This window comes from Phocoena sinus, chromosome 10 (assembly GCF_008692025.1).
Source record: "Phocoena sinus isolate mPhoSin1 chromosome 10, mPhoSin1.pri, whole genome shotgun sequence".
In the NCBI taxonomy this organism is placed as follows: Eukaryota; Metazoa; Chordata; class Mammalia; order Artiodactyla; family Phocoenidae; genus Phocoena; species Phocoena sinus.
The window spans coordinates 12,155,423-12,179,200 of record NC_045772.1 but is presented as its reverse complement, the minus strand read 5'-3'; the positions used below and the strand labels follow the sequence as shown (position 1 = coordinate 12,179,200).

Below are 23,778 nucleotides of genomic sequence, written 5' to 3'. Positions count from 1 at the left end.
GTGCATTGGCCCTAACCTCCTGACAAGTCACCAGGCTGCCTGCTTCTTGGTCTCTCGCGGCCCTGCTGGTCCAGTCGTACCTTTGTGGCTGGAGCTGCCCCAGAGTCTTTCCAAAAGATTCTTAAGTCTAAATGAGCCCTACTATGCTCACTCAATTCAAATGAGCGATTATGTATAGTCTAAAGTAATTATTCCCAGTGTCCCCTTAAGATTTAGTAAATAAAGGGAATGAGTCAAGCATTAAAATAAGTAAATAAATAAGCAAGGCCAAGAATCAACCTCTGTTGCTTGCAGTTCAAAGGACTTGATGGACTCGCACCTCCAGGTAGGTGTCTGATAATCAGCTATAATTCTTCAGCAAAAATGTTAGGGGCCAGGCCCTGGGCCAGGGGAAGGTGACGAGGAGGTTCTGACTTCCTGCAGTCAGGCTGGTTAAACAGATTGGTTTATTCCTACCATTCTCATTTAGGTCACGAGAGTGAAAATGCTGTTTATTTGCTAGCTTGCTTGTTAACAGTAGAAATTCTCTAAGACTTTGACAAGTGTTAACTACAATATTTTTGAAATACCCCTCAAATATCCCTTTATTTGTAAATTGTCCCCCCTCCCCCAATACCGACCCTGTTCACCAGTGGCTAAATCAAGGCGCTTAGGAATAAGAACAGAGGACAAGTCCTCAGGGAGGACTTGGAAAGGGCGGACATGGTTTAGGGAGTAGCTTTCCAGGATTGGGAGGGAAACAGGCAGAGCAAGCCGTCACCTGCAGCTTCTCTCCATTATGATCAAACTCTGTGGCCGAGTGGTGTAAAACCTTGCAGCGGGTACAGCAGGCAGCTGAGAGCAGCAAGGAGGAGGAGAGAACTCCTGACAGGTTGCTTAGGTGGAGAGAGAGGCTGAATCACCTCTTCCCTCCCCTGCCAGCCCACCGCAGCGCCCAGGGCCTGAGCGAGGCCTGGCAGATGGACTGAGGGCTGAAGGCGAGGGCGGGCTGGATGCCGGTGGCGGAAAGGGGGACCCCTGCAGTTCCTCAGAGCCGGGCTGGCATCACGGAGCCCGCAGAGAGACGCCAGGGGACCTTTCACCAGCAGGAGGCAGTGAGGGCCCAGCGGGAGGGTGAGGCAAAGGAAGCCTCTGCGCAGGCCAGCCAGACCCCAGAGGGGCAACACAGGCCCCCCCAGGCAGATGTCACCTTGGGGCACGGCAAACTTTTATGGCGGAGAGAGAAAAAACCCTGGTTAAAAGGAAACAGCAGCCCCAAAATGGAGTCCCTTATGCTAAACCCACAATAGCAAAGCAAGACTTAGTACCTACTCTAAGTGCAGCTTCAACCCTCCCAGGAATGGAACCTGTAATCAGTCAGCCTAGTGGTCAGCCTGGTGGGGTGATTCCATTCCCCTGAGGAGGTCACCTTGCCTGAAACAACGCATTCTTTGCTAATAAGTTCCTTTTTCTACCCTGTTCTGCCTTTAAAAACCTTTCCTTTTCTACAGCTCGGCAGAGCTCCTTTCTGTTTGCTGGAAGGGACACTGCCCAATTCACAAATCAATGAATAAAGACAATTTGATCCTGAAATTTACTCAGTTGGATTTCTTTTTTTTTTTTTTTTTTTTTTTTTTGCGGTACGCGGGCCTCTCACTGTTGTGGCCTCTCCCGTTGCGGAGCACAGGCTCCGGACGCGCAGGCTCAGCGGCCATGGCTCACGGGCCCAGCCGCTCCGCGGGCATGTGGGATCTTCCCGGACAGGGGCACAAACCCGCGTCCCCTGCATCGGCAGGTGGACTCCCAACCACCGCGCCACCATGGAAGCCCTGGATTTTTGTTTTTTAACACCCTGATAAGAAATTGGGACCTGAATTTGCCTAAACACTCACCCTCAAATGCCTGACTTTGAAACCATTTCCCACAGGGTTAAAAAAAAAACCATCCTGAAACTGTGCCCCTCAGGGTTAAAAGAACCTGGTGACTAACAGAAATTCTTGGCCTTGTTATAAAGAACAGCAGGTAAGAACAGCTTGTTAAAAACTCCACTTGTAACCTGCCTGCACTGAGCAGGCTGGCCGTAATTATTTCTTGACTCCTTAACCCCCACTTTAGATAGATAACTCTGCCGTGTGCTGTGGGGCACTATAGTAACAGGGCAATGGGCTTAAGTTGTTTTCCAGGAACTTGAATTTGATCGGCCCCTGTCCGGTTCAAGCCAGCTAAGAATGGTTGGGACCGCCGACCCTAAAACTGGACCTGTGCAGGTGTGCAAGGAACAACATTCTGGCATCAGAGGGCCGAAAACGGTACCCTCAGACGATGCTGAGAGCCTGCGTTTTTGAACCTGCATCCCGCGAAGAAGCGTGTGACTCAGATACACGCGCACAGAACCCCAGTCACCCCCACTTCTCCCCACCTCCAATCAGCCTGCCCCTCCTGCTTCTTTATCCCATAAATATCTCGAGCCCCTCGCATTCGGGGAGGCAGAGCTGAGATTGGCTCTGTCTCCTCGGTTGGCTGCCTTGTGAATAAACTTTTTCTCTGTTGCAAACCTCGCCATAGTCAGGCAAACGAACCTGGTTTGGTAACAACTTTACCCAAAAGAGCGTGTTTTACATGTAAGAGATGGAGTTTCCCTGAGGCCAGTTTGCTTCTTCTCAGCAGGTCGGGGACCCTTGAGGAAGGTTAGGTGAGTTTCGGAAATGAAGCCACTCCACTTCGTGGTCATCTGGGTTACAGGGCACACTTTTTGTCTCACTGCAGAAGCAGGTCTCCTGCAAGTGACAGATGACTTGCTCACCCAGCATCTCTTGGGGCTATGGTTTCATAAGAGTCTCTATAGTAAATACCCCTCAGGCCAATGGCTGGCCGGTCCCTGAGGCTCCCAGCACTGAGGAGAGGCCAGGATATCTGATGTGTTGCCTGGGAAAACAGCATGGAGGCCCAGACGGCCAGGCGGCCTGGGGTTAGCCAACCCCACCTCCGGGACATTTTCTGGTCAGAGCGTACCCAGGTATAGGAGGCCAGGGCGCCAGGGCTGCAAAGGCCCCTACGGGTCCCACCTCAGGGTCCTCCAGCCTCTCACTCCTGCTCACAGGGCCAGGGAAGGCAGTCAGCCCCGACCCCAAAGACCAAGCCTGGCTGGGTGGGCACTCCTCCTGTAAAGCAAAGCCCCAAGTGTGGCCTCAGGGGGGCTGGGGAGAGGGCCTAGCACCTCTGTTCATATAAATGTGAACAAACCACGTGGCCCCTGGTTCCAGCTTGCGCGGGCGTGCGCGCACACACACACACACACACACACACGCTCAAATCTCAGCCCATGACTGCATGAGAGGCTATTCCCCCAGACACAGGATGTAGAACTGGGGTTGCCATTTCTTAGTTGTGTGACCATGGGGAAAACCACCCACTCTCTTGAGGTCTCAGTTTCCTCATCTGAAAAATGGGAGAGTCAGGACCACAGTCCTGTGTCTCAAATCAATGGGGCCAGCTGTGTTTCAGAGTTTCCAATCTGGGGGATTTTAGGAAAGGTCCAGATATTATATATTACAGTAACATCCCAAGAAGCCCTCTTGTAGTGTAAACCGTAAAGCTGGGTTTTTGTTGTTCTTGTTTGTAATGCAAGTGCCTGACTTAAGCTTTGATCCCTGAGGCATCCTCTACAAAGATGGAGATCTTGAATAAACACATTGCCAGCCCCAGGGTTAAATAAAAAGCCAGCCACCTCCCCTGCTGAGGCTCCTGGGTTTTAGAGATCTTGGTTGATTTTAATCACTGATGATTTGGGTCACTTGTTCCCAAGCTTTAAATTTCCCCTCGTCTGTTTTAAATTCACGGATAAAGAGTGAACCCTGGAACACTTAGGGTCCCCACTCTCCACCCCAGTATAAGCAGAACCCCAGGCCCTGCTACTCTCTCTCCCTCTCTCTCTCTTTCCTCCCTTCCCCACCTTGACCCCCTCCCGTACCCCCCATGTGGCCCAGATGTGTCATATCATTCCCAGGTCCTGTAAGTAATAACCTTTTATTTAATTAATTTAAAAATTTTCTTTTATGTAATTTCCAGGTTCTATAAGTCATAAACCCTTATTTACTTTTAAGTTTTCTGATGATTATTGCTGAAGGGTGTCTTGCAATCATGAGAACGTTGGGGGCCAGTCCAACCACAACATTGGTTATTATAAACTGAGAGCAGCCTGGAACACCCTCCTTGGTCAAACACTATGCATATTTCTTCGGGGAAACTTGAATATTCAAATGAAGGGAGATGCATCAAAACTAGACACTTGCACCAGTGCAGGTCAGGTTTTACCACCAAATGAATTATGAAAAAATGTTTCCATTTTCAGAGCCTTTATGAATGTCATTCACAGTTACAGAAAAGAGGTCTTAGGCTTTAAGGTCACCCACCTCGGAGGGCGAGGGCGGATGACAGCACTCGTGGCAGTGAAGCTGAGCAGGACCTTGTGGGGCCCCTGGGCACAGAAGCCTTTCTTGTTTCTTGTTTGTAGGGAATAGACCCTAATCTCCGTGACCTTCCCTGAGTCCCAAAGGGCAGATTCAAACAGCCGCTAATCAGGGAAGGGAGGGGATGCAGAGACAAGGAAGGGGCAGCTAAGAAACAATAGTGCAGCCTCGGGGCAGGGTCCTCAAGGGATACCTATAACAATACCTTTGAGCTCTTCTATAGAACTAAACCCCCCAACAAATAGAAGATGTTCTCTTCATTCCAGAGAAGATCACAGTTTGATAACCTGGAAGCTCATCAGCAGACCACCTGAGGCCAGATTAAAGGAGTGAAGGCCCTGCGCACGCGCACACCCTGATCCTTATCAGCAGCCCTGCCCTTGAACCTGCTATAAAACTCCTCACCAGGGCTTCCCTGGTGGCGCAGTGGTTGAGAGTCCGGTTGCCGATGCAGGGAATGTGGGTTTGTGCCCCGGTCCGGGAAGATCCCACGTGTCGCGGAGCGACTGGACCCGTGAGTCATGGCCGCTGAGTCTGCGCGCCCGGAGCCTGTGCTCCGCAATAGGAGAAGGTCACAACAGTGAGAGGCCCGCGTACCGGAAAAAAAAAAAAAAATTCCTTACCAAATCCTCCCGGGTTGGGACACACAGTTGTTGTTTTTTTTGTTTTTTTGCGGAACGCGGGCCTCTCACTGTTGTGGCCTCTCCCGTTGCGGAGCACAGGCTCCGGACGCGCAGGCTCATCGGCCATGGCTCACGGGCCCAGCCGCTCCGCGGCATGTGGGATCCTCCCAGACCGGGGCATGAACCCGTTTCCCCTGCATCAGCAGGTGGACTCTCAACCACTGCGCCACCAGGGAAGCCCCGGGACACACAGTTTTGAGGGGCATAAGTGTCCCCCTTTGCCTGGCAAAACAATAAAGTTATTCTTTTCTACTTCACCCAAAACTCTGTCTCTGAGGTTTGATTCAGCACCGGTGCCCAGAGGCTGAGTTTTCGGCATCAGCAGGGGTGTTGATGCATTTGTTGGGCGTTGCTTCCTCGCAGGACGTTCCCTCGCTTGCTCCGGGTGTGGGGCCTTTAGGGACTTTCCACCCCCTCACTTGTTCCCGTAAACCAATTCTTCTCCCTATCGTGCGCCACTCCTTCTCCCTATCGAAACCAATTCTTCTCCCTATCGTGCGCCACTCCTTCTCCCTATCGAAACCAATTCTTGGAGTTTTTCAGTTGACGGGGACTTGCCAGACAGCGGGTAATTTTCCAGTTGCCCGTAACAGGTATACGCCCTAACCGCCACAATGAACAGACAACTATAACGGCCAGAAGGTGGGACAAAAGTTCCTAAGCCAATGAATTCAAAAGTCACCACATTTACCCAATCATTGTGAGAATATACCCGCCCTATGAGTAAATAAACCTATAAAAAGTATGTGATTCCGCTTTTAGGGGTTCCCCATCGGCCTCCTGCGTGAGGTTCAGGGAACCCCGGTGCATCGGCTCCTAATAAACCTCTTGCGTGTTGCAACGGCTCTCGACTCTTGGCGGTTCTTGGGCGAGTTGGAATCCCTCGTAGACCGCTTGGGTCTAACATTTGGGGGCTCGTCCGGGATCCCCACTCGCCCCTGGGTCACAAGAACATCGGGAGTCGGAGGTATCAGGTAGGCTCGAGCCCAATTGTCTGTTTGTTTGTCGTTTGTTTGTTGCTAGCCGCCATTAGGAAAAAGCCGTGCAAACCGGCTTGCTGTGGAATCTGTATTGGACTCCTGGCTAGGCAGACGTGCCGAAAGCTGGTGTCCACGGGCCCCGGGGGACGCCCTGGTGGTCCATCTGGAAGGAGAAACAAATTTTGTCTCCCCTTCATCTGGTTCTGGCAGGTTATATAAGCTGCCATCTGAATTTGAGTTGGTTTCGGGTTTAAGTTCGCGGCGGCAATATCAATGTGTGTCTTTTGAAATTTTATTGTTTTTCTGTACTATTATCTTTCTTTTGACGGACGACAATGGGACAAACTATGACGACTCCTCTTTCTCTTACCCTAAGCCACTGGACCGAAGTTAGGGCTAGGGCCCACAACCTTTCGGTAGAAGTAAGGAAAGGAAAATGGCAAACGCTGTGTACCTCTGAGTGGCCTACATTTCAGACAGGGTGGCCACCCGAAGGATCTTTTTTGTTAGATAAGGTTGGGCTAGTCAAGTCTAGGGTCTTTAACACAGGACCCCACGGACACCCAGACCAGATACCATATATCTTGGTCTGGGAAGATCTAGTTCTCTCCCCGCCTCCGTGGGTCCGGCCCTTTGTTTCCTCAACAGGCACGTCTGCATGCGCTCCAGCACAATCGGAGATATTGGCCCTGAAGAAAACCCCAGACACGGAAAAGTCATCTGCTGCCCCGGACCCGCCAAAGGCGATATATCCTGACCTGCAGTCTGATTTGCTTCTTCTAGATTCCCCACCTCCTTATCCTCCGGCCCTAAATCCCATGTCGCCCCTAGGACCCCCAGCTTCACAACCCTCCGCACCAGTAGGGCCACCTGTTATGGCGGAAAGGGGGGGTCCCTCGGCGGGCACCAGAAGCCGGAGGGCTGTTTCCCCGGATTCTACTGCTTTACCCCTTAGAGAATATGGCCCCCCCGATAACCACGGGAATAGGCCCCTTCAATACTGGCCCTTTTCCTCTGCAGATCTTTATAATTGGAAGATGCATAACCCTACTTTCTCTGAAAACCCACAGGCTCTTACTGCTCTAATAGAGTCTCTTGTCTTCTCCCACCAACCCACCTGGGATGATTGTCAACAGCTCCTCCAGACTCTCCTCACAACTGAGGAGAGGCAACGGGTTCTCCTGGAGGCTAGAAAGAATGTGTTAGGCGCCAATGGACAACCTACCCAGTTGCCTAATGAGATTGATGCCGGTTTTCCACTCGTCAGGCCGAATTGGGACTTTAATACCCTGGAAGGTAAGGAGCACCTGAAAATGTATCGCCAGGCTCTGGTGGCGGGTCTCCATGGAGTGGCCAGGCGCCCCACGAATTTGGCTAAGGTAAGAGAGGTAACTCAGGGGCCCCAGGAATCGCCAACCGTGTTCCTAGAACGCTTAATGGAGGCTTTTAGACGATTCACTCCTTATGATCCAACCTCTGAGGAACATAAGGCCACCATAGCAATGGCCTTTATTGACCAGGCGGCCCCTGATATTAGAAAGAAGTTACAAAGGCTGGATGGCCTACAAGGTTTCTCCCTTCAGGACTTAGTAAAAGAGGCAGATAAGGTATATAATAAGAGGGAGACAGAAGAAGAAAGAGAAGAAAGAAAGCAGAAGGAACAAGAGGCTCCTGAGGTAAGATGAGATAAGAGGCAAGAAAGACATTTGAGTAAGATACTGGCCACTGTAGTCAGAGGAGGAAACAGTAGAGACAGAAATAGACAGGAAGGGCGAACAACGGATAGAAGGCGGCCATTAGACAAGGACCAATGTGCCTACTGTAAAGAAAAAGGTCATTGGGCAAGAGAATGCCCTAAAAAAAAGGAACGGGGGAAGGATCACTAAGCCTTTTCATCTGTACGTGGCCGAGAATAAAGGTATTGCAAAGGGAGTACTAACTCAGAAACTGGGCCCCTGGAATTGCCCGGTTGCGTACCTATCAAAGAAATTGGATCCTGTGGCAGCAGGATGGCCCGCCTGTTTAAAAATAATCGCCGCGGTGGCCGCTTTGGTCAAAGATGCTGACAAACTGACTTTGGGGCAGAACCTAACGATAACAGCCCCCCATGCATTAGAAAGTGTAATTCGCCAGCCACCCGACATTTGCCAGGATGACTCATTACCAAGCCCTGCTGTTAAACTCAGATCGTATTAAGTTTACCTCAGCCACAGGACTCAACCCGGCCACCTTGCTACCCGACCCTGACCTGGAAAGCACTACCGTCATCCATGATTGTCAGGAAGTACTGGCTGCAGCACACGGTAGCAGACCAGACTTGATGGATCAGCCCCTCCCCAACGCCGACGTTACCTGGTTTACTGACGGAAGCAGTTTCCTAGAGGAAGGTAAGCGTCGGGCGGGAGCAGCCGTGGTAGACGGGAAAGAGGTCATCTGGGCAGCCACATTACCGCAAGGGACATCGGCCCAACGGGCTGAACTAATCGCCATGACTAGAGCATTGGAACTAGCAGAAAACAAAAAGGTAAACATCTATACGGACAGTAGATACGCATTTGCTACCGCCCAGGTCCATGGGGCCATTTATCAACAAAGAGGGTTGCTCACCTCGGCGGGCAAAGAAATTAAAAACAAAGAAGAAATAGTGGCACTGCTAGCTGCCCTCATGCTCCCCACTAAAGTCAGCATCATTCATTGCCCCGGACACCAGAAGGACAATACCCCGGTGACAAGAGGCAACAACATGGCAGATAGGGTGGCACGAGAAGTGGCTCTACGGGAAATCATACTAGAACTATCAGATGAGAGTCCTGGGAAACCAAATGATAGGGGAACAATTACCCCAGCCATAACTAAAGGAACATTATCTCCTCAACAAGCAAAATCCATGCTACAACAGATTCACAGATGGACACACTTGGGAACCAAAAAGATGGTGTCCCTACTACACAAGACAGGTTATGATACCCCTGGACTAACTAAATTAGCTGAGCAGATTGCACGAGAGTGCATTCCATGCCAACAGGTAAACTCCCATAAAGGAAAACTTGAGGTCGGAAAAAGGCTCAGAGGAGACCGCCCAGGAGCCTATTGGGAGGTCGACTTCACTGAAATACGCCCTGGAAGGTACGGTAACAGGTATCTTCTAGTTTTTATAGATACCTTCTCAGGATGGGTAGAAGCTTTCCCGACGAAGAAGGAGACAGCTACTGTGGTGGCCAAAAAGATCTTAGAAGAAATTTCCCCCCGGTTCGGGGCACCAAAGGTAATAGGATCAGATAATGGTCCCGCCTTCGTCGCCCAGGTAAGTCAGGGTGTGGCCAAATACCTGGGGACTGATTGGAAATTACATTGTGCCTATAGACCCCAGAGTTCAGGACAGGTAGAGAGAATGAATAGAACTCTAAAAGAGACCCTAGCTAAATTGTCCATAGAGACTGGCGGTACAGATTGGACGGTGCTCCTTCCCTTAGCCCTGTTCCGGGCTAGAAATACCCCCTCCCGCTATCATCTTACTCCATTTGAAATACTATACGGGGCCCCACCTCCTCTTTTTACGCTAAGGAAAAAATTAAGTCCTGACTGCCAGAATAACACTGACTTATATGCTAGGCTGTTGGGACTCCAGTTGGTTCAAAAGGAGGTGTGGTCCCAGCTGGCAGAGGCTTACCGACCAGGAACACCAGCAGAGGCTCATCCCTTCCAAGTCGGAGATTCCGTGTACGTCCGTCGGCACCGAACCCAGACTCTAGAGCCTCGGTGGAAAGGACCATACATCGTCCTGCTCACCACCCCCACGGCTATAAAGGTAGACGGCATCGCTGCGTGGATCCACGCTTCACACGTGAAGGCCGCACCAGCATCTGCAACATCGGAATGGCGAGCCCAAAAGACCAGCAACCCGCTCAAGCTCAAGCTTCTGCGATCATCAGATTTATAACTTTAACTTTGTTACCCCTACTGACTGTGAGTAATTTTAGTCCTCACCTGCCCCAGCATTTAACCTGGCAGGTAATTTCCCAAACTGGAGATGTAATATGGTCTGTTAGCAATATCGCTCCCCCATGGACCTGGTGGCCAAACCTTTTTCCTGATGTTTGTAAACTGGCCATAGGGGCTCCCGGTTGGGATTTAGAAGACTATTATGATCAACATAATGTTCCAAAAATTTTAACAACTAGAGCTGATTCCTCCGGAAAGGGTTGCAAAAACGGGATTCGGAGGACTGGGCTCAGAGCTCCTGCTTTCTACATATGCCCCGGGTTCCATCGCCACAGGTCCCTTAATTATAAATGTGGAGGAACTGAAAACTTTTATTGCAAAAGCTGGGGATATGAAACCACAGGAGACACCTATTGGAAGCCCACCTCTGGCTGGGACTTTATTAAGGTGACAGCCAATTATACACACCCAACCAACCCCTTAACTTATAGGCCTGAATGTACTAAATGGTGCCATCCCCTTAAGATTTCTTTTAATGAACCAGGAAAAAAAGATAAAAAACTGGATAAATGGCCATTCATGGGGAATCAGGTTTTATAAAGAAGGATATGATGATGGATTACTAATGACCATCAAACTAAAAATTAAAACCCCTACTCCAGTTCCTATAAGCCCCAACCCTGAGATAGGGCACTCTTCGCTACCTTTGGCCCCTCCCACAGCGTTACCAGAGATAAGAAACCAAACTTCTGAGCCAAAAGGAATAACAATCAAGCCCAAGACCCCCCGGGACCGAATGCTCTCATTGGTCCAGGCGGCTTTTGAGGTTTTAAATGCCACAAACCCGGAGGCTACCAAATCATGTTGGCTTTGCTATGCTGCTCCTCCCCCTTATTATGATGCTATAGGATATAATTCTAATTATAATAATGTTAACACTCCAGATCAATGTCGATGGAAACAAGAAGGAAATAGTAAATTGACCCTGGCCTCAGTATTAGGAAACGGTACATGTGTAGGAACGCCCCCCTCGTCCCACCGACATCTTTGTGCCAATTTAAGCCTCCCACAGGGCTCAGGGTATCTGCTCCCTCCTCCGGGTGGATGGTGGGCATGTAACACAGGATTGACCCCCTGCATTTCTTTACAGGTCCTTAAAGCTTCAACCGATTTTTGTGTGTTAGTTCAGCTGGTCCCCAGACTCATTTATCATTCAGATTCATCCTTTCTAGATGAATATGAGGGCAGAGGAAGGTTTAAGAGGGAACCCATAACACTCACCCTGGCTGTACTCCTAGGACTAGAAATGGCAGCCGGGGTAGGAACGGGTACAACAGCCCTCATCCAACAACCCCACTATTATGATGCCTTAAGGCAAGCTGTAGATGTTGACCGCCGGGCATTAGAAAGTTCCATAACTCAGTTAAAAGAATCCCTCACCTCGCTTTCAGAGGTGGTAATGCAAAACAGGAGGGGATTAGATCTGCTGTTCCTTAAGGAGGGCGGACTATGTGCTGCACTAAAAGAAGAATGCTGTTTTTATATTGATCATTCTGGGGCTATTACCAAAACTATGGACAAACTTAGGGAGTGCCTGGACAAAAGACAACAGGAAAGGGAAAATCAAAAAGGATGGTTTCAATCATGGTTTGATAAATCTCCCTGGCTTACTACTTTAGTTTCCACCTTGTTAGGGCCCCTCATTATTTTATTGTTGCTTTTAACTTTTGGACCATGCATTCTGAATCGCCTGATAGCCTTTATTAGAGAACGCATTAGTACGGTACAAGTTTTAATGCTAAGGCAACAATACCAAAACTCGCAAAAAGAAACTGAAATTCCATGATTGAAATTAGTCACAAAAAAAAAAAGGGGGGAATGTGGGGCCTTTAGGGACTTTCCACCCCCTCACTTGTTCCCGTAAACCAATTCTTCTCCCTATCGTGCGCCACTCCTTCTCCCTATCGAAACCAATTCTTCTCCCTATCGTGCGCCACTCCTTCTCCCTATCGAAACCAATTCTTGGAGTTTTTCAGTTGACGGGGACTTGCCAGACAGCGGGTAATTTTCCAGTTGCCCGTAACAGGTATACGCCCTAACCGCCACAATGAACAGACAACTATAACGGCCAGAAGGTGGGACAAAAGTTCCTAAGCCAATGAATTCAAAAGTCACCACATTTACCCAATCATTGTGAGAATATACCCGCCCTATGAGTAAATAAACCTATAAAAAGTATGTGATTCCGCTTTTAGGGGTTCCCCATCGGCCTCCTGCGTGAGGTTCAGGGAACCCCGGTGCATCGGCTCCTAATAAACCTCTTGCGTGTTGCAACGGCTCTCGACTCTTGGCGGTTCTTGGGCGAGTTGGAATCCCTCGTAGACCGCTTGGGTCTAACACGGGGTTCCTCAACATAGCTCTCCCTCACAAGGGCTAGTTTAATAAATACCCATTTAACAGATGGGGAATTGAGGCCAAGGGCAGTTGAGGAACTGGCCCACAGTGACAGCACTCCAGGTGGTCTGCTCGACTTGAGTCCTTGCAGGACGTAACCACCCTCGTTCTGCCCTTGGCGCAGCTAGGACCAGGAGAGGAGAGACTCAGGCCTGACTTGGATTCAGCTGTCCACTTAGTTGCACATCTATTAGAGAAAGAAGCAGAAAGGAATGTAAAATTTCAAGCCATTTCGCAATAAGCGCCAGGGTCTTCCCGAAAGAGCTGCCTTGGGCATTGGCATTTCTGTGCCTGACTCATTGAACCTGGACCCAGTTTTGCAATCAGAGCCTCGGGCCTTTCCCCTAGTGAGAAGATCCAGCTAGAGACTCTGCACTTCGTCTTTGTCTTCCTGCAGCTCAGACGCTCACAGCCCCCTGCTGGACCAGAGGCCTCCGGAGAGGAGAGAGCAGAAGGCCCTCGGAACCTGAGGCCACAGTGAGAGCTTCACTGAGAACAGGTGGGACAGCACACCCAGGAGGAGGGCTGATGTGGGGCCTCTAAAGGACAATGTGCCCAAGGGGTTGGCCACCTGCACTTGGTTTGGGAAAAAGAGCTGTTGTCAGGAACCCCCCAGGGGTTCACATCCCCATCCAGCCAGTTCCTAATGTGAGACTGGGTCTGAAGTTCAGCTTCGTTACTTGATAAATCAGGATAGAAATCTCTCCTTCAGGAGTATTTGAAGTTTAAATAAAAGCATGATTAAGCATATGATTAGACCAACCAAGTTGCGTCTTCCCCTCCATTGGCTGGGGACCCCAGGATCCTAGACAGAGAGAGAGAGAGCCTGGACCCCAGAAAGGAGGAGACGGCATGGGCCAAGGCATTTCCCTAGACGTTCTCTGCAGGACTGGTTTAGGGCTGTCATCTTTGTAGAAAAAATGCTGAATGAGTTGTCTCAAAATTGCAACCTGCAGTGTTTCTTGGGTTGTAGGTTTTTTTAGTGTAGTTTGGGAGTAGGGGGTGTTGGTGATAAAGATTAAGAGGATTATCTCAAAGCTGTGTTTCAGAGTAACCGACTTTTCTGACGCTGGTGGGGTGCGTGAGGGACTTGGTTTGCAGGCAAAGGGGCAGGATACAGTGGAGCTGAAGTCTCCCAAAACTGCAAAGAGAAACTCATAAAAAAAGCTCTCATATGAGAAAAACATCTCTAATCCTCTCTCATCATTTCCATCCCTCTCCCAACATAACATCCTCTGACATCCACTGAGAGACTGTCAGTAGAGAGGGGATGGGACCTGATGGGACCAAAGGGTTCCCCACTGTCACTATAGCCCTTCATCTGATAAGACTAATATGAAAAATGGGGGAAGTTTTAGGGGGTGCTGGTAAAGAATGGGGCTCCCCCAGGGTTTCTCAGCCTCAGTACCACTGACATTTTGGGCTGGACCATTCTTTGCTGTGGGGGCCGTCCTGTGCATTGTAGGGTGTCGAGCATCGCTGGCCTCTACCCACTAGATGCCAGTAGCAGTGCCTCCACCGGACCCCTGAATGTCTACAGGCATTACCAATATCCCCCGGGGAGGAAACACGCCCCTGATTGAGATCTACCATTCTAGACCTGGCTGGACTCCCACTGGGCTCCCCCACTTACCAAGTGCATGTTTTGTAGTGTATTCCTATAATGAAATACTACATAGCAATCTTTTTTTTTTTTTAATTTATTTTTGGCTGCGTTGGGTCTTTGTTGCTGCGCGCGGGCTTCCTCTAGTTGCAGTGAGTGGGGGCAACTCTTCGTTGAGGTGCACGGGCTTCTCATTGCGGTGGCCTCTCTTGTTGCGGAGCACGGGCTCTAGGCACACGGGCTTCAGTAGTTGTGACACACGGGCTCAGTAGTTGTGGCTCGCAGGCTCAGTAGTTGCGGCGCAAGGGCTTAGCTGCTCTGTGGCACGTGGGATCTTCCGGGACCAGGGCTCGAACCCGTGTCCCTTGCATTGGCAGGCAGATTCTTAACAACTGCGCCACCAGGGAAGCCCATGGTAAACATTTTTAAAGCTACTGAACGTTTTTAAAACCACGACAAAGTGAAAGAATTTCACAGACGTTGTGTGGAGCGAAAGAAACCGAACAAATGACTGAATTGACATGAAGTTCAAGACCAGGCAAACTAATCAATGGTTATGGAAATCAGGATAGTGGTTAAACACCTCCCCCCCCTCTCCCCACCCACCACCCCGGGCCGGGTGCGGATTGACCGCCAGGGGGTTAAGGGAATCTTCTGTTCTCTATCTTGATCTGGGAGGTGATGACTCAGGTGTGTAATGTCAGAATGTACTGAGTTGAGGACTTCCTTTTGAGTACTTATCCTATATAAGCTCCACGTCAACATAAAATGTAAAAACAGCAGTTTGCAAATATTTTGTACGTTGTGTGTTTATTATTATCTTGATTCCGCACCATCTAAAATCCCTCCATACTTGAATTTCATATGGTTTCGTGGCCCCTGCAGTAAACTTGGTTTCTGTTTCCAACCAGAAAATCCTTTGACGTGTGGTGACAGCTCTCATTCTCCCACAGGCAAAATGAACACGGATTTGATGCCACAGAATCTGCTGGACACCCAGGCAGGGAAAGCATTATGCAAGGCTGGTGTCGGTCTGCAAAGGTAAAACCCAGAGCGCTTTTTCCTTGGGGAAAGGGCTACTTCTGCAGAAACGTTTAGGCATCCTCATGACACGCGACAAACGTGTTCCAAGGGCATCAGCCATAAAGTATGCCCTGCCCTCCAACTGGTCTCCGTTACGTATATATGTCTCCCAGGGGAAAAAATATTCCACCGGCTACATTAAATCTTTTGGAGCACAAGTCAAGTTCTTGTCGGGTACATGACATTGGGTAATAGGACTCTGAGGCCAGAAATTGCCCCTTCGGGCCTCACCTCTCTGAGGTTCATGTATCACCAAAAAGGCCCTTTAGTGTTACTGCATTCATGAATTTAAGCCCAAGTGTCCATTCATCAGCAGATATCACCAGCCCAATATGGACAATCAACAAATGTCTGCTGAGGGAATTAGGTGTCACAGAACTCGATTGCAATTTTCACTGTGTCAGGAGGCATCATTACCTAATGCGGGATGCATTTAGTTTAATTTAAAAACACAAGAAGGGAATTCCCTGGCGATCCAGTGGTTAGGACTCGGTGCTCTCACTGCTGGGGCCCTGAGTTTGATCCCTGGTCGGGGAACAAAGATCCCACAAAACACACACACACACAAACACACACACACACACACACACACACACACACACACGAAGCCAAGCTCCTGTTAGCTACCAACCACGTGAAAGACAAAACTTCACAGTGAATGCAAAGTGGCGTTATTGATCTTTTTTTTTCCTTTGGAATTTTATTTTATTTATTTATTTTTACAGCAGGTTCTTATTAGTTATCTCTTTTATACATAGTAGTGTATATATGTCAATCCCAATCTCCCAGTTCATCCCACCACCACCACCCCACTTTCTCCCCGCGCTGTCGACCTTTGCAGGTACAAATCTCTCTGTTGTTTCTCTTCGTCCCTGCAAACCTGAGGAAGCAGAGAGATCAGGGTGGGCTGCATGGTGGCGTCTGTGAAGCTGGGGGTCTTTCAGCAGGGTTACCCTCCCTGCTGCCATCCGCCCCATCCCCACTGCAAGTCCCGGGGTACTTTTTGCTCTGTCAACTGATTTACGGCTACTGGTTAACTGACAACTGGGCCTAAATTAATTACTTCATAAACACTAAAGGCTTCCTTGGTAGTATATTTGGTTTCTAACCTTTTCCATTGAGGAACTGTGTGTGTGTGTGTGTGTGTGTGTGTGTGTGTGTGTGTGTGTGTGTGTGAAGAGAGATTAAAAGGCATGTGTATATATACCTCAGTGAGGAATTCCTCACATCAACTGTCCCGATGAGAGGACGGGCTGGAGCTCTGAGTCCCCATTCAAAGCTGCATGTCAACCTCACACCTTCCTTTGGGTGAGAGCCCTGCCCCGCTCTGGGCTTCTGTTCCCTCCACAGAAAAGTAAAATAGGAAGCTTAGATCTTCCCTAGGGCTCCTTCCAGCTCTGACACCCTCCTGTGGGCAGGGAATCTGTGTTATCACCAGGCCTCTTCAGCTTGCCCTGAAGGCAATGCACCCGGGAAAGTTCCTGAAGGAGAGGGCTTTGTTCTCCCCCGAGACTGCTGTCCCATGAAAGCCACACTCAGCTGGGCTGGCAAAAATCCCTCAGGACTACCTACTGTGAGAAGACGGGGGAAGGGGCTGGGTCCTTTTGTCCCTGATTTCTCCCGTGAAGAACCAGTTCTGCTGGAGAGAGCAAGGAGAGCCGGCCAAGTGCCAAGGAGAACATTCAGAGCTTTAGCAGTCATTTCTCTCAGCCCTCTCACTGTGCAACTCCAGAGGCACAGCAGAGCACTGAATTCAAGTTCATCAAAGTGGAGACTTCCCCAGCCCTCCAATGGTTAAGACTCTGCGCTTCCACTGCAGGGGGCAAGGGTTAGATCCCTGGGCAGGGAACTAAGATCCCACAAGCTGAAAAAAAACCAAGGTCATCAAAGTGGGGGATGCATTATACAATATGGCGCCTCTTCCCCCTCACTCATCTCTACGCGTACAGGACTCCCAACCTCCGGCCCAGCAGCCGGACTCTGCTTCCTCCTGTTTTTCCCAGCCCTCTCCCTCCCGGCAATTCGTCCCAGGTTCCTTATCTTGACTTGGGTCCTTGCATTTCCCACTGCCCCTCCTCGTGACAGTTCCCATAGCCTCTTTGAACAAGGTTGAAAAAGTCTCTCAGCACTAATCCACCTCTTCCATCTCTTGGCCAGGGCTACGTTTCTCCCATTTCCCTCCAGATCCCCCTCTTATGTGCTCTCTTCAGGGAACCAGCAGCTCCCAGCAATGCTCTGGGACTTTTCACAGTTGAGTTAGAGGTAACAGAGATGCTAGGAAGACGCAGGGAGGATTGAAAGTCTGGAGGGGCAAGAACATCCAGAAACCACATGGGCTTGACTACGAATTTGGCTTTCCCGTCCGGGAGACTGAACGTCTTTATTTCACTCATCCACAGGGACGAAGATGACATTCTTCCATATGAAGATGTGGAGTGGCAAGATAGTGACCTGTCAGCTGAAGAAAGAATATTTTTGGAAGAGTTTCCCATCCGGAAAGGGGAGCTGGAAGTGGGCATCAGAAAGCTCCATACCCTTGCAGACCACGTCGACACAACCCACAGAACGCTCACCAAGACCAGTATAGTGGCCAATTCCATCGCTGTGGTCTCAGAAGTCATGAGCATCCTGGGCTTGGTCCTCGCTCCGGCAGTAGCAGGAGGAAGCCTGATACTCTCCGCTGCTGGTAGAGTTTTGGGGAAAGCAGGGGAGGTCACCAGCATCTTGACCAACGTTCTGGAACGCTTTCACAGTCAAGAAGCCCAAGCTTATGTCGGTAGCCTGGTGCCCACCCGTGCCCAAGAGGTCAGGAGAGCTGGGGCAGCCTATGTCGTGGCTGCCGGAAAGGTGGTCCAGGATTGTGAAAGCACCGTCAAGGATATCCGGAAGAGCATCCGTGCCTTTCAGATAGCCAGGGCCAACCCGCGCCTGGCCACTGCTGCCAAGAATCTCCTGACCACTGGCCAAGTCTCAGCCCGGAGGAGCAGGCAGGTGCAAAGGGCTTTTGAAGGTACCACGCTGGTGATGAAAGCAAAGGCTCGCTTGCTGGGGACGGCAGTGGCTGGCTTCTCCCTCAGCGTGGGCTTGGCCTCCCTCCTGAAGGACTGGAAACAGCTGAAGGAGGGAACAAAATCAGAGCTTGCGGAAGAGCTAAGGGCGCAGGCTTGGGAGCTGGAAAGGAAGCTGACAGAATTCACCCAGTGCTATGAGAGCCTGCAGCAGAAGGTGAGGCTGTGGTTTCCCTCGTGGGTGGGGCTGGAGGAGGGGGAAGCTTTAACTGGCGCTTATGGGCACCAGGGTTTATGGGAAGGGTGATGAGGAAGCCAGTGTGTGTGTGTGGCGTTTGCATGGATGTTCCCGAGGACATGGGTGTCTGGTGGCCCTGAGGGTCCAAACGGTATCGTGTTCATCTTGGAGATAGTGGCGCCAGTCCTGGGGAGACCTGGTCATGCCTTCTGTCTCTCCCTCAGTGCTCCTTGAGGTCCATGTGCTGGGCAGAGGGTCTTCCCAGTTGTACAGAACAGGACACTGAGCCACAGGGAGTGTTATGGACTGAAACGTGTCCCCCTAACATTTATACGTAGAATCCCTAAGCCCCAAGGTGACTTTTTGGAGATGGGGGTTTGGGGAGGTGATTTGGGTTGAATGAGTTTGTAGGGGTGGTGCCATAATCCTAGGGGACTGGTGTCCTCATAAGAGGAGGAGGAAACACACAGGGCTCTCTCTTTCTCTGCCTGCACCGGCACAGAGGAAAGGCCCTGTGAGGACAAAGCAAGAAGGCAGCTGTCTGCAAGCCAGGGAGAGTCCTCACCGGGAACTCGATTGGCCAGCACCTGGATCTGAGGCTTGCAGCCTCCAGAGCTATGAGAAAATACATTTTTGCTGTTTCATCCCCCAGACTGTGGTGTTCATAAGCGAGCTTATGCAACTTGCCAAATGCTTGCAACTATGTGGAGGGAGAGTCAGGATGACAGCCCGGGAGCCTGACCTCTGAGCCCGGGCCCGGATCTCCACGCCATGCTGCATGGGAGCCTTCTGTAGCTTTCCTTTGATTGGTGTGTGTGTGTGTGTGTGTGTGTTTTCCAGAAACTCTCCCAAGAAAAAAGCCTGTGAGCTCGTCTTCGGAAGGAACCGTGGGGACTGTACCTCTGCCACCAGGGAAAGCAGGATCCCAGGGGACAGGAGAGGATGAAGACAATTGAGCCCAGGGGTCTCTGAGTGGAAGAAAAGGGGACCACGGCGGTGGTGGGGCGAGGTTGGCAGAGGCAATGCCTGGAGACTCAGCAGCTGACAGGTCTACGAGGGTGTTGAGGGCGCTGTCAGTGGTGTCACACTGTAAGGTAAGGGAGGTCAGCCTGTCGCATCCCTCCCTCCTTCATGTGTGTAACTCATTTCCTGGACCCCTTCACCGCCCCTGCTCCCTCCCTCGCATGCAGAGTCAGCCCATGTGAAACGTGTATTATTTGACCCCAGGCTCTGTATTAAGTGCTGACACCAGACAGAAGGGCTCTGGGAATGAAGGGTATGCTGGGTTCTCTCTTTTGTATCAACTCAGCTTGTGTTGGCCCTCTGTCCTCCCCCTCCCTGACCTGGGCAGTAATCGCTGGAGAAGATCCTGGGTTTGCACATAAAAGGATGTCACCACAACCTGCTCAGCCGGATTCCCACCAGGAAGGAGCCCCTCCATCCTCCCCACAACAGAAGTTCTTGGGCTCCTCAAGGCACAGGAACCTGTAGGAACTCTCCTGGCTTCCCCGTTCACCCATCTTACACCTATTTTTTTCTTTCCTATGTTTCAGCTGCTATTTTAAAAGTAGTGTCTGGACATTCAATACAACTTTTTAAAATTCAGGAAAGTAAAGAATAGGGGGAAAGGGGCTTCCCTGGTGGCGCAGTGGTTGAGAGTCCGCCTGCCGATGCAGGGGACACGGGTTCGTGCCCCGGTCCGGGAGGATCCCACATGCCGCGGAGCGGCTGGGCCCGTGAGCCATGGCCGCTTAGCCTGCGCGTCCGGAGCCTGTGCTCCGCAACGGGAGAGGCCACAACAGTGAGAGGGTGCTGGTATTTTGGTGGAGAATTTTGTTTCTGTGCTTTTCTTGCTTTGGACATTACTGCCTGCTGGGGACCCTCTCTCAAGGCTGCATTGTAGAGTAGATTTTTTTTCTGTAACTCACTGAGTTTTCTTTCTCTTGCATTCTCAACTCCCTCATTTGCCTACAGATCTATAACTTTCCATTTTGTTGTTTTCACTTAGCAATATTTTTTACGCTTCCATGTTTCACAGAGTTTTTATAGACATTACTTTTCCATGTTGCAAAATATTCTCTTGACTGTACCTACAACGCTTTAATTAGACATATATTAGTCATCATTTTGTTAAGTGGCCAAAGCCAATTCAAACCGGCATATGAAAAAGGGAGGAATTTATTGGCTCATGTACTTAAAAAGCTTAGGGGAACAGTGGGCTTCAGGTGTGTGTGGATCCAGAGGATGAAAATGATGTCATCAAGCATCTGTCTTTCCATTTCTCAGACAGACTTCCGCCACATTCAGGCACTGTGGCCTCAGCACCTCCAGGTGTGCCTGCTGCTAGCTGGGGGACTCCCACATGGAAAGGGGAGGGGCAAAAGTCCAGGGACCCACTCTGACTGGTCAGGACTGGGTCATGTGCCTTTGCTGGTGCTGGTTTCTAGGATGGGCTATGGGAACTCTCTTATGATCTAGGGGTTTTAAGTAGTCACCCCAGGCCGTGTGGTTCCTGCTTTTGTTGCTGTTGTAATATTTTCATGAGCATAACAGTAAGTAAACAGCTTTCGCCCCATTTAATATTGTTCTTTTAGTGTGAGTGAGCATCCTTAAAGTTCCGAAAAAACATTGTCAATAATAATACCTGCACAGGGACTTCCCTGGTGGTCCAGTGGTTAAGAATCTGCCTTCCAACGCAGGGGACGCAGGTTTGATCCCTGGTCAGGGAACTAAGATCCCACATGCCATGGGGCAACTAAGCCTACACGCTGCAACTACTGAGCCCGTGGGCTCTGGAGCCCACGTGCCACAACTAGAGAAGCCTGCACGCCGCAACAAAGAGCCCACTCGCCACAGTGAAAGATCCCGCATGCCGCAATGAAGATCCAATGCAGCCAAATAAATATTCTTTTTAAATTAACAAATAAAAAAAATAATACCTGCACAAAATACGTAGTCATGAAGCTTGGGGTTTTATTTGTTTTGTGGAAAGTTTCGAAGGAAAAAACAAAAGAAGGAATCAGAATGGAAACTCAAGACTCATCTCTGACACTTATTGGCCTGGTCCCATTTCTGAGTTTTGGTTTCTTCAGCCACGAAATAAGTGTAGCCTGAACAAAATCCAGGACTCCTTCTGGGTGCAGATTTGCAGCCCCAGGCTCACAGCAACCTGGGAGAAAATACCCTTGACAGAAACGTGAAGGATCCTTACTAATGCTCTGAGCCAGCACCAGAGGGGGTGGGAGAGGCTCGGCTTTCCCTTGTCACCTGCTTCTCTGGTTCCCAGATTCTTCCACAGGGGCAGAAGCTTCCGGAAAAAAGACTTTCCTCTTGCCCCCTCTCTCTGGCCCATACTTCCTGCCTCACAGCCCAAGCAGCTCCTCTGCTCTCTTCCTCCCTGAAATGCCTTCAGCACCCAGCTGCTTCCCCATCAGGATCTACTTCCTGGAAGCATGCCCTTCTAGGTCACCGGAATTCTGGTGAACAAACACCTTCCCCTCATTTCATCTCCCCACTAGTTAAGTCTTCGCCCTCCTGGCCAAGAGAAGCCCATCAACTCCCCGTGTTACTCAGGGCAACCCCACACCCACCACTGTCTCCCTCTCTCTTCTGGGTTAAGTGGGGTTCTTCATGAGTGCCCCCAAGGTGGTACAAGGCCCTCCATCACAGTCAGTCAGGAGTTCTGAGAAACATATTAGCTCTGAGGTGTAATCTACAGTTTCGTAAGAGGAGGAAGACACACGCAATCACATGCCCTGGTGAGAGGGAGCCATCAGCTACCAGACACCCTTGATACGCTCCCCCTACACCCCCCCAGTGTCCTCTGGTTGCCTCTTGTCTGTAGAAAAACTTTAGCCTCCTAAGCCTTCCCGAAGCTCCAGAGAATAAATTAATCAGAGAAGTGAGAAAATGTAGAAAGAAAGGAAAACAGTCAAGCAAGACAAAATAATAATAGTTTAGCCGTTAAACAAAGTCAAGAACATTTCGTTCCTCCTCAAGGGCTGTAGATAAGACTCTGAGCCTTTGAGCTGTTTTGCAGATACTGAAGCCCCCACCAGGTGGGAGGAGTTAACTGCACGCTACCCACAAGCATGCAGACCCCAGACCAGTTAGAACCAGCTGGTTGATGATGTTGACTCCTGATTACCTCACCACCCACCAATCAGAAGAATACCCACGTGCTGATCACACACCGCACCGCCCACCTCCCTCACCTTGTCTTTAAAAACCTGTCCCTGAAACCCATCGGGGAGTTCGGGTCTTTTGAGCGCTAGCTGCCTAGACTCCTTGCTTGGTGCCTGCAATGAATGCTGCACTTTCCTTCACCACAACTCGGTGTCAGTAGGTTGGCTTTACTGTGCATGGGTGAGCAGACCCAAGTTTGGTTCCTTCCGTTACTTCCTAACCTTTTAAAAATTAAAAGAAATCAAAATCTTTTAAAGTCCAAAAGAATCAAAGACCAAAATCAAATTCTCTTCTAGAGTCCAATGCAGTCTTTAAAATCAAGAAATCATCCTCCCCAAAGTCTTACTTTGGCCAGTTTCAACGAATGGTATTCTTTTATTTAAGTTCTTTAATTTAGGAGTAATTTCAAACATACAGAAGAGTTCAAGAATGGTAGAAAGAACTCCCATACGCATCCTTTCACCTAGATTCACAACCATTAACATTTTGTCCCTGTGCCAGTTATCAATGTGTTACTTCTCCGCTCCAAATCCACCCTTAAGTGCACTGCCTGGGACCCTGCACTGGACCCTCTTGACTGTTCTCCTTTGACAGCTAGCTCTGGGTTAAGCTTTGTCAGTAGAGGGCACACTGCAGGGGAAGGGGTGTGGCCTCTTTCCTTATCCCAGTGGAGCTCAGTCATCAGGTGGACAGCCAGTGAGTTCAACATCAGCCCCAGAGACAACTTCCTATGAGTTCTGAGGATGCACCAAGTTCAAGATCAGCCCCAGAGGCAATTTCCCGTGAGTTCCCCAAAGGCCACAGCCAGCTTCCCAGCTGAGGCTTTCCCTGAAGGTGGCTTCTGCCCAGTTGGATTCCCAGTGTGGTCAACGACAGCCCCCTCTACCTTGTGAGTTTTTATCTGCCCTCCAATGGGCAGGAATGAGGTGCCCATTCAAGTTTCTCATGCATTTTTCTATTGGACTATTTGTCTTTTTTAAATGAACTTGTTGGAGTTCTTTAAATTTTCTGGATACAGGCCTTGTGATCATCAGGGAACCATGCAGAAATGAAAATGGAGGTGGAGGCTGGAAATAGGGGTCACGTCAAGTGGACCATAGGGGTCATAGTAAAAAGCCTGGACTTGGACTTGAAAGCCAGGGGCATCCTGAGAA

General features: G+C 49.9%; 1 protein-coding gene across 3 annotated transcripts; it reads left to right on the top strand.

Moving 5' to 3' along the window:
- Positions 1-12,885: 12,885 nt before the first annotated feature.
- LOC116761347 (apolipoprotein L6-like) lies at positions 12,886-21,201 on the top strand. 3 transcript variants are annotated; one of them, XR_004351948.1, is made up of 5 exons: positions 12,886-13,006; positions 15,022-15,151; positions 17,593-18,418; positions 19,280-19,518; positions 19,791-21,201. XR_004351948.1 is itself a non-coding variant. In XM_032647241.1 (4 exons), exons 2-4 carry the CDS (start codon positions 15,069-15,071, stop codon positions 19,304-19,306), a joined length of 936 nt encoding a protein of 311 aa, XP_032503132.1. In that variant the 5' UTR covers positions 12,886-13,006; positions 15,022-15,068; the 3' UTR covers positions 19,307-21,201. The 3 variants fall into 3 exon arrangements, 2 of the variants coding, with proteins under 2 accessions (XP_032503132.1, XP_032503133.1); XM_032647241.1 differs by having other exon boundaries at positions 19,280-21,201; XM_032647242.1 differs by having other exon boundaries at positions 12,896-13,006; positions 15,064-15,151; positions 19,280-21,201.
- Positions 21,202-23,778: the final 2,577 nt, after the last annotated feature.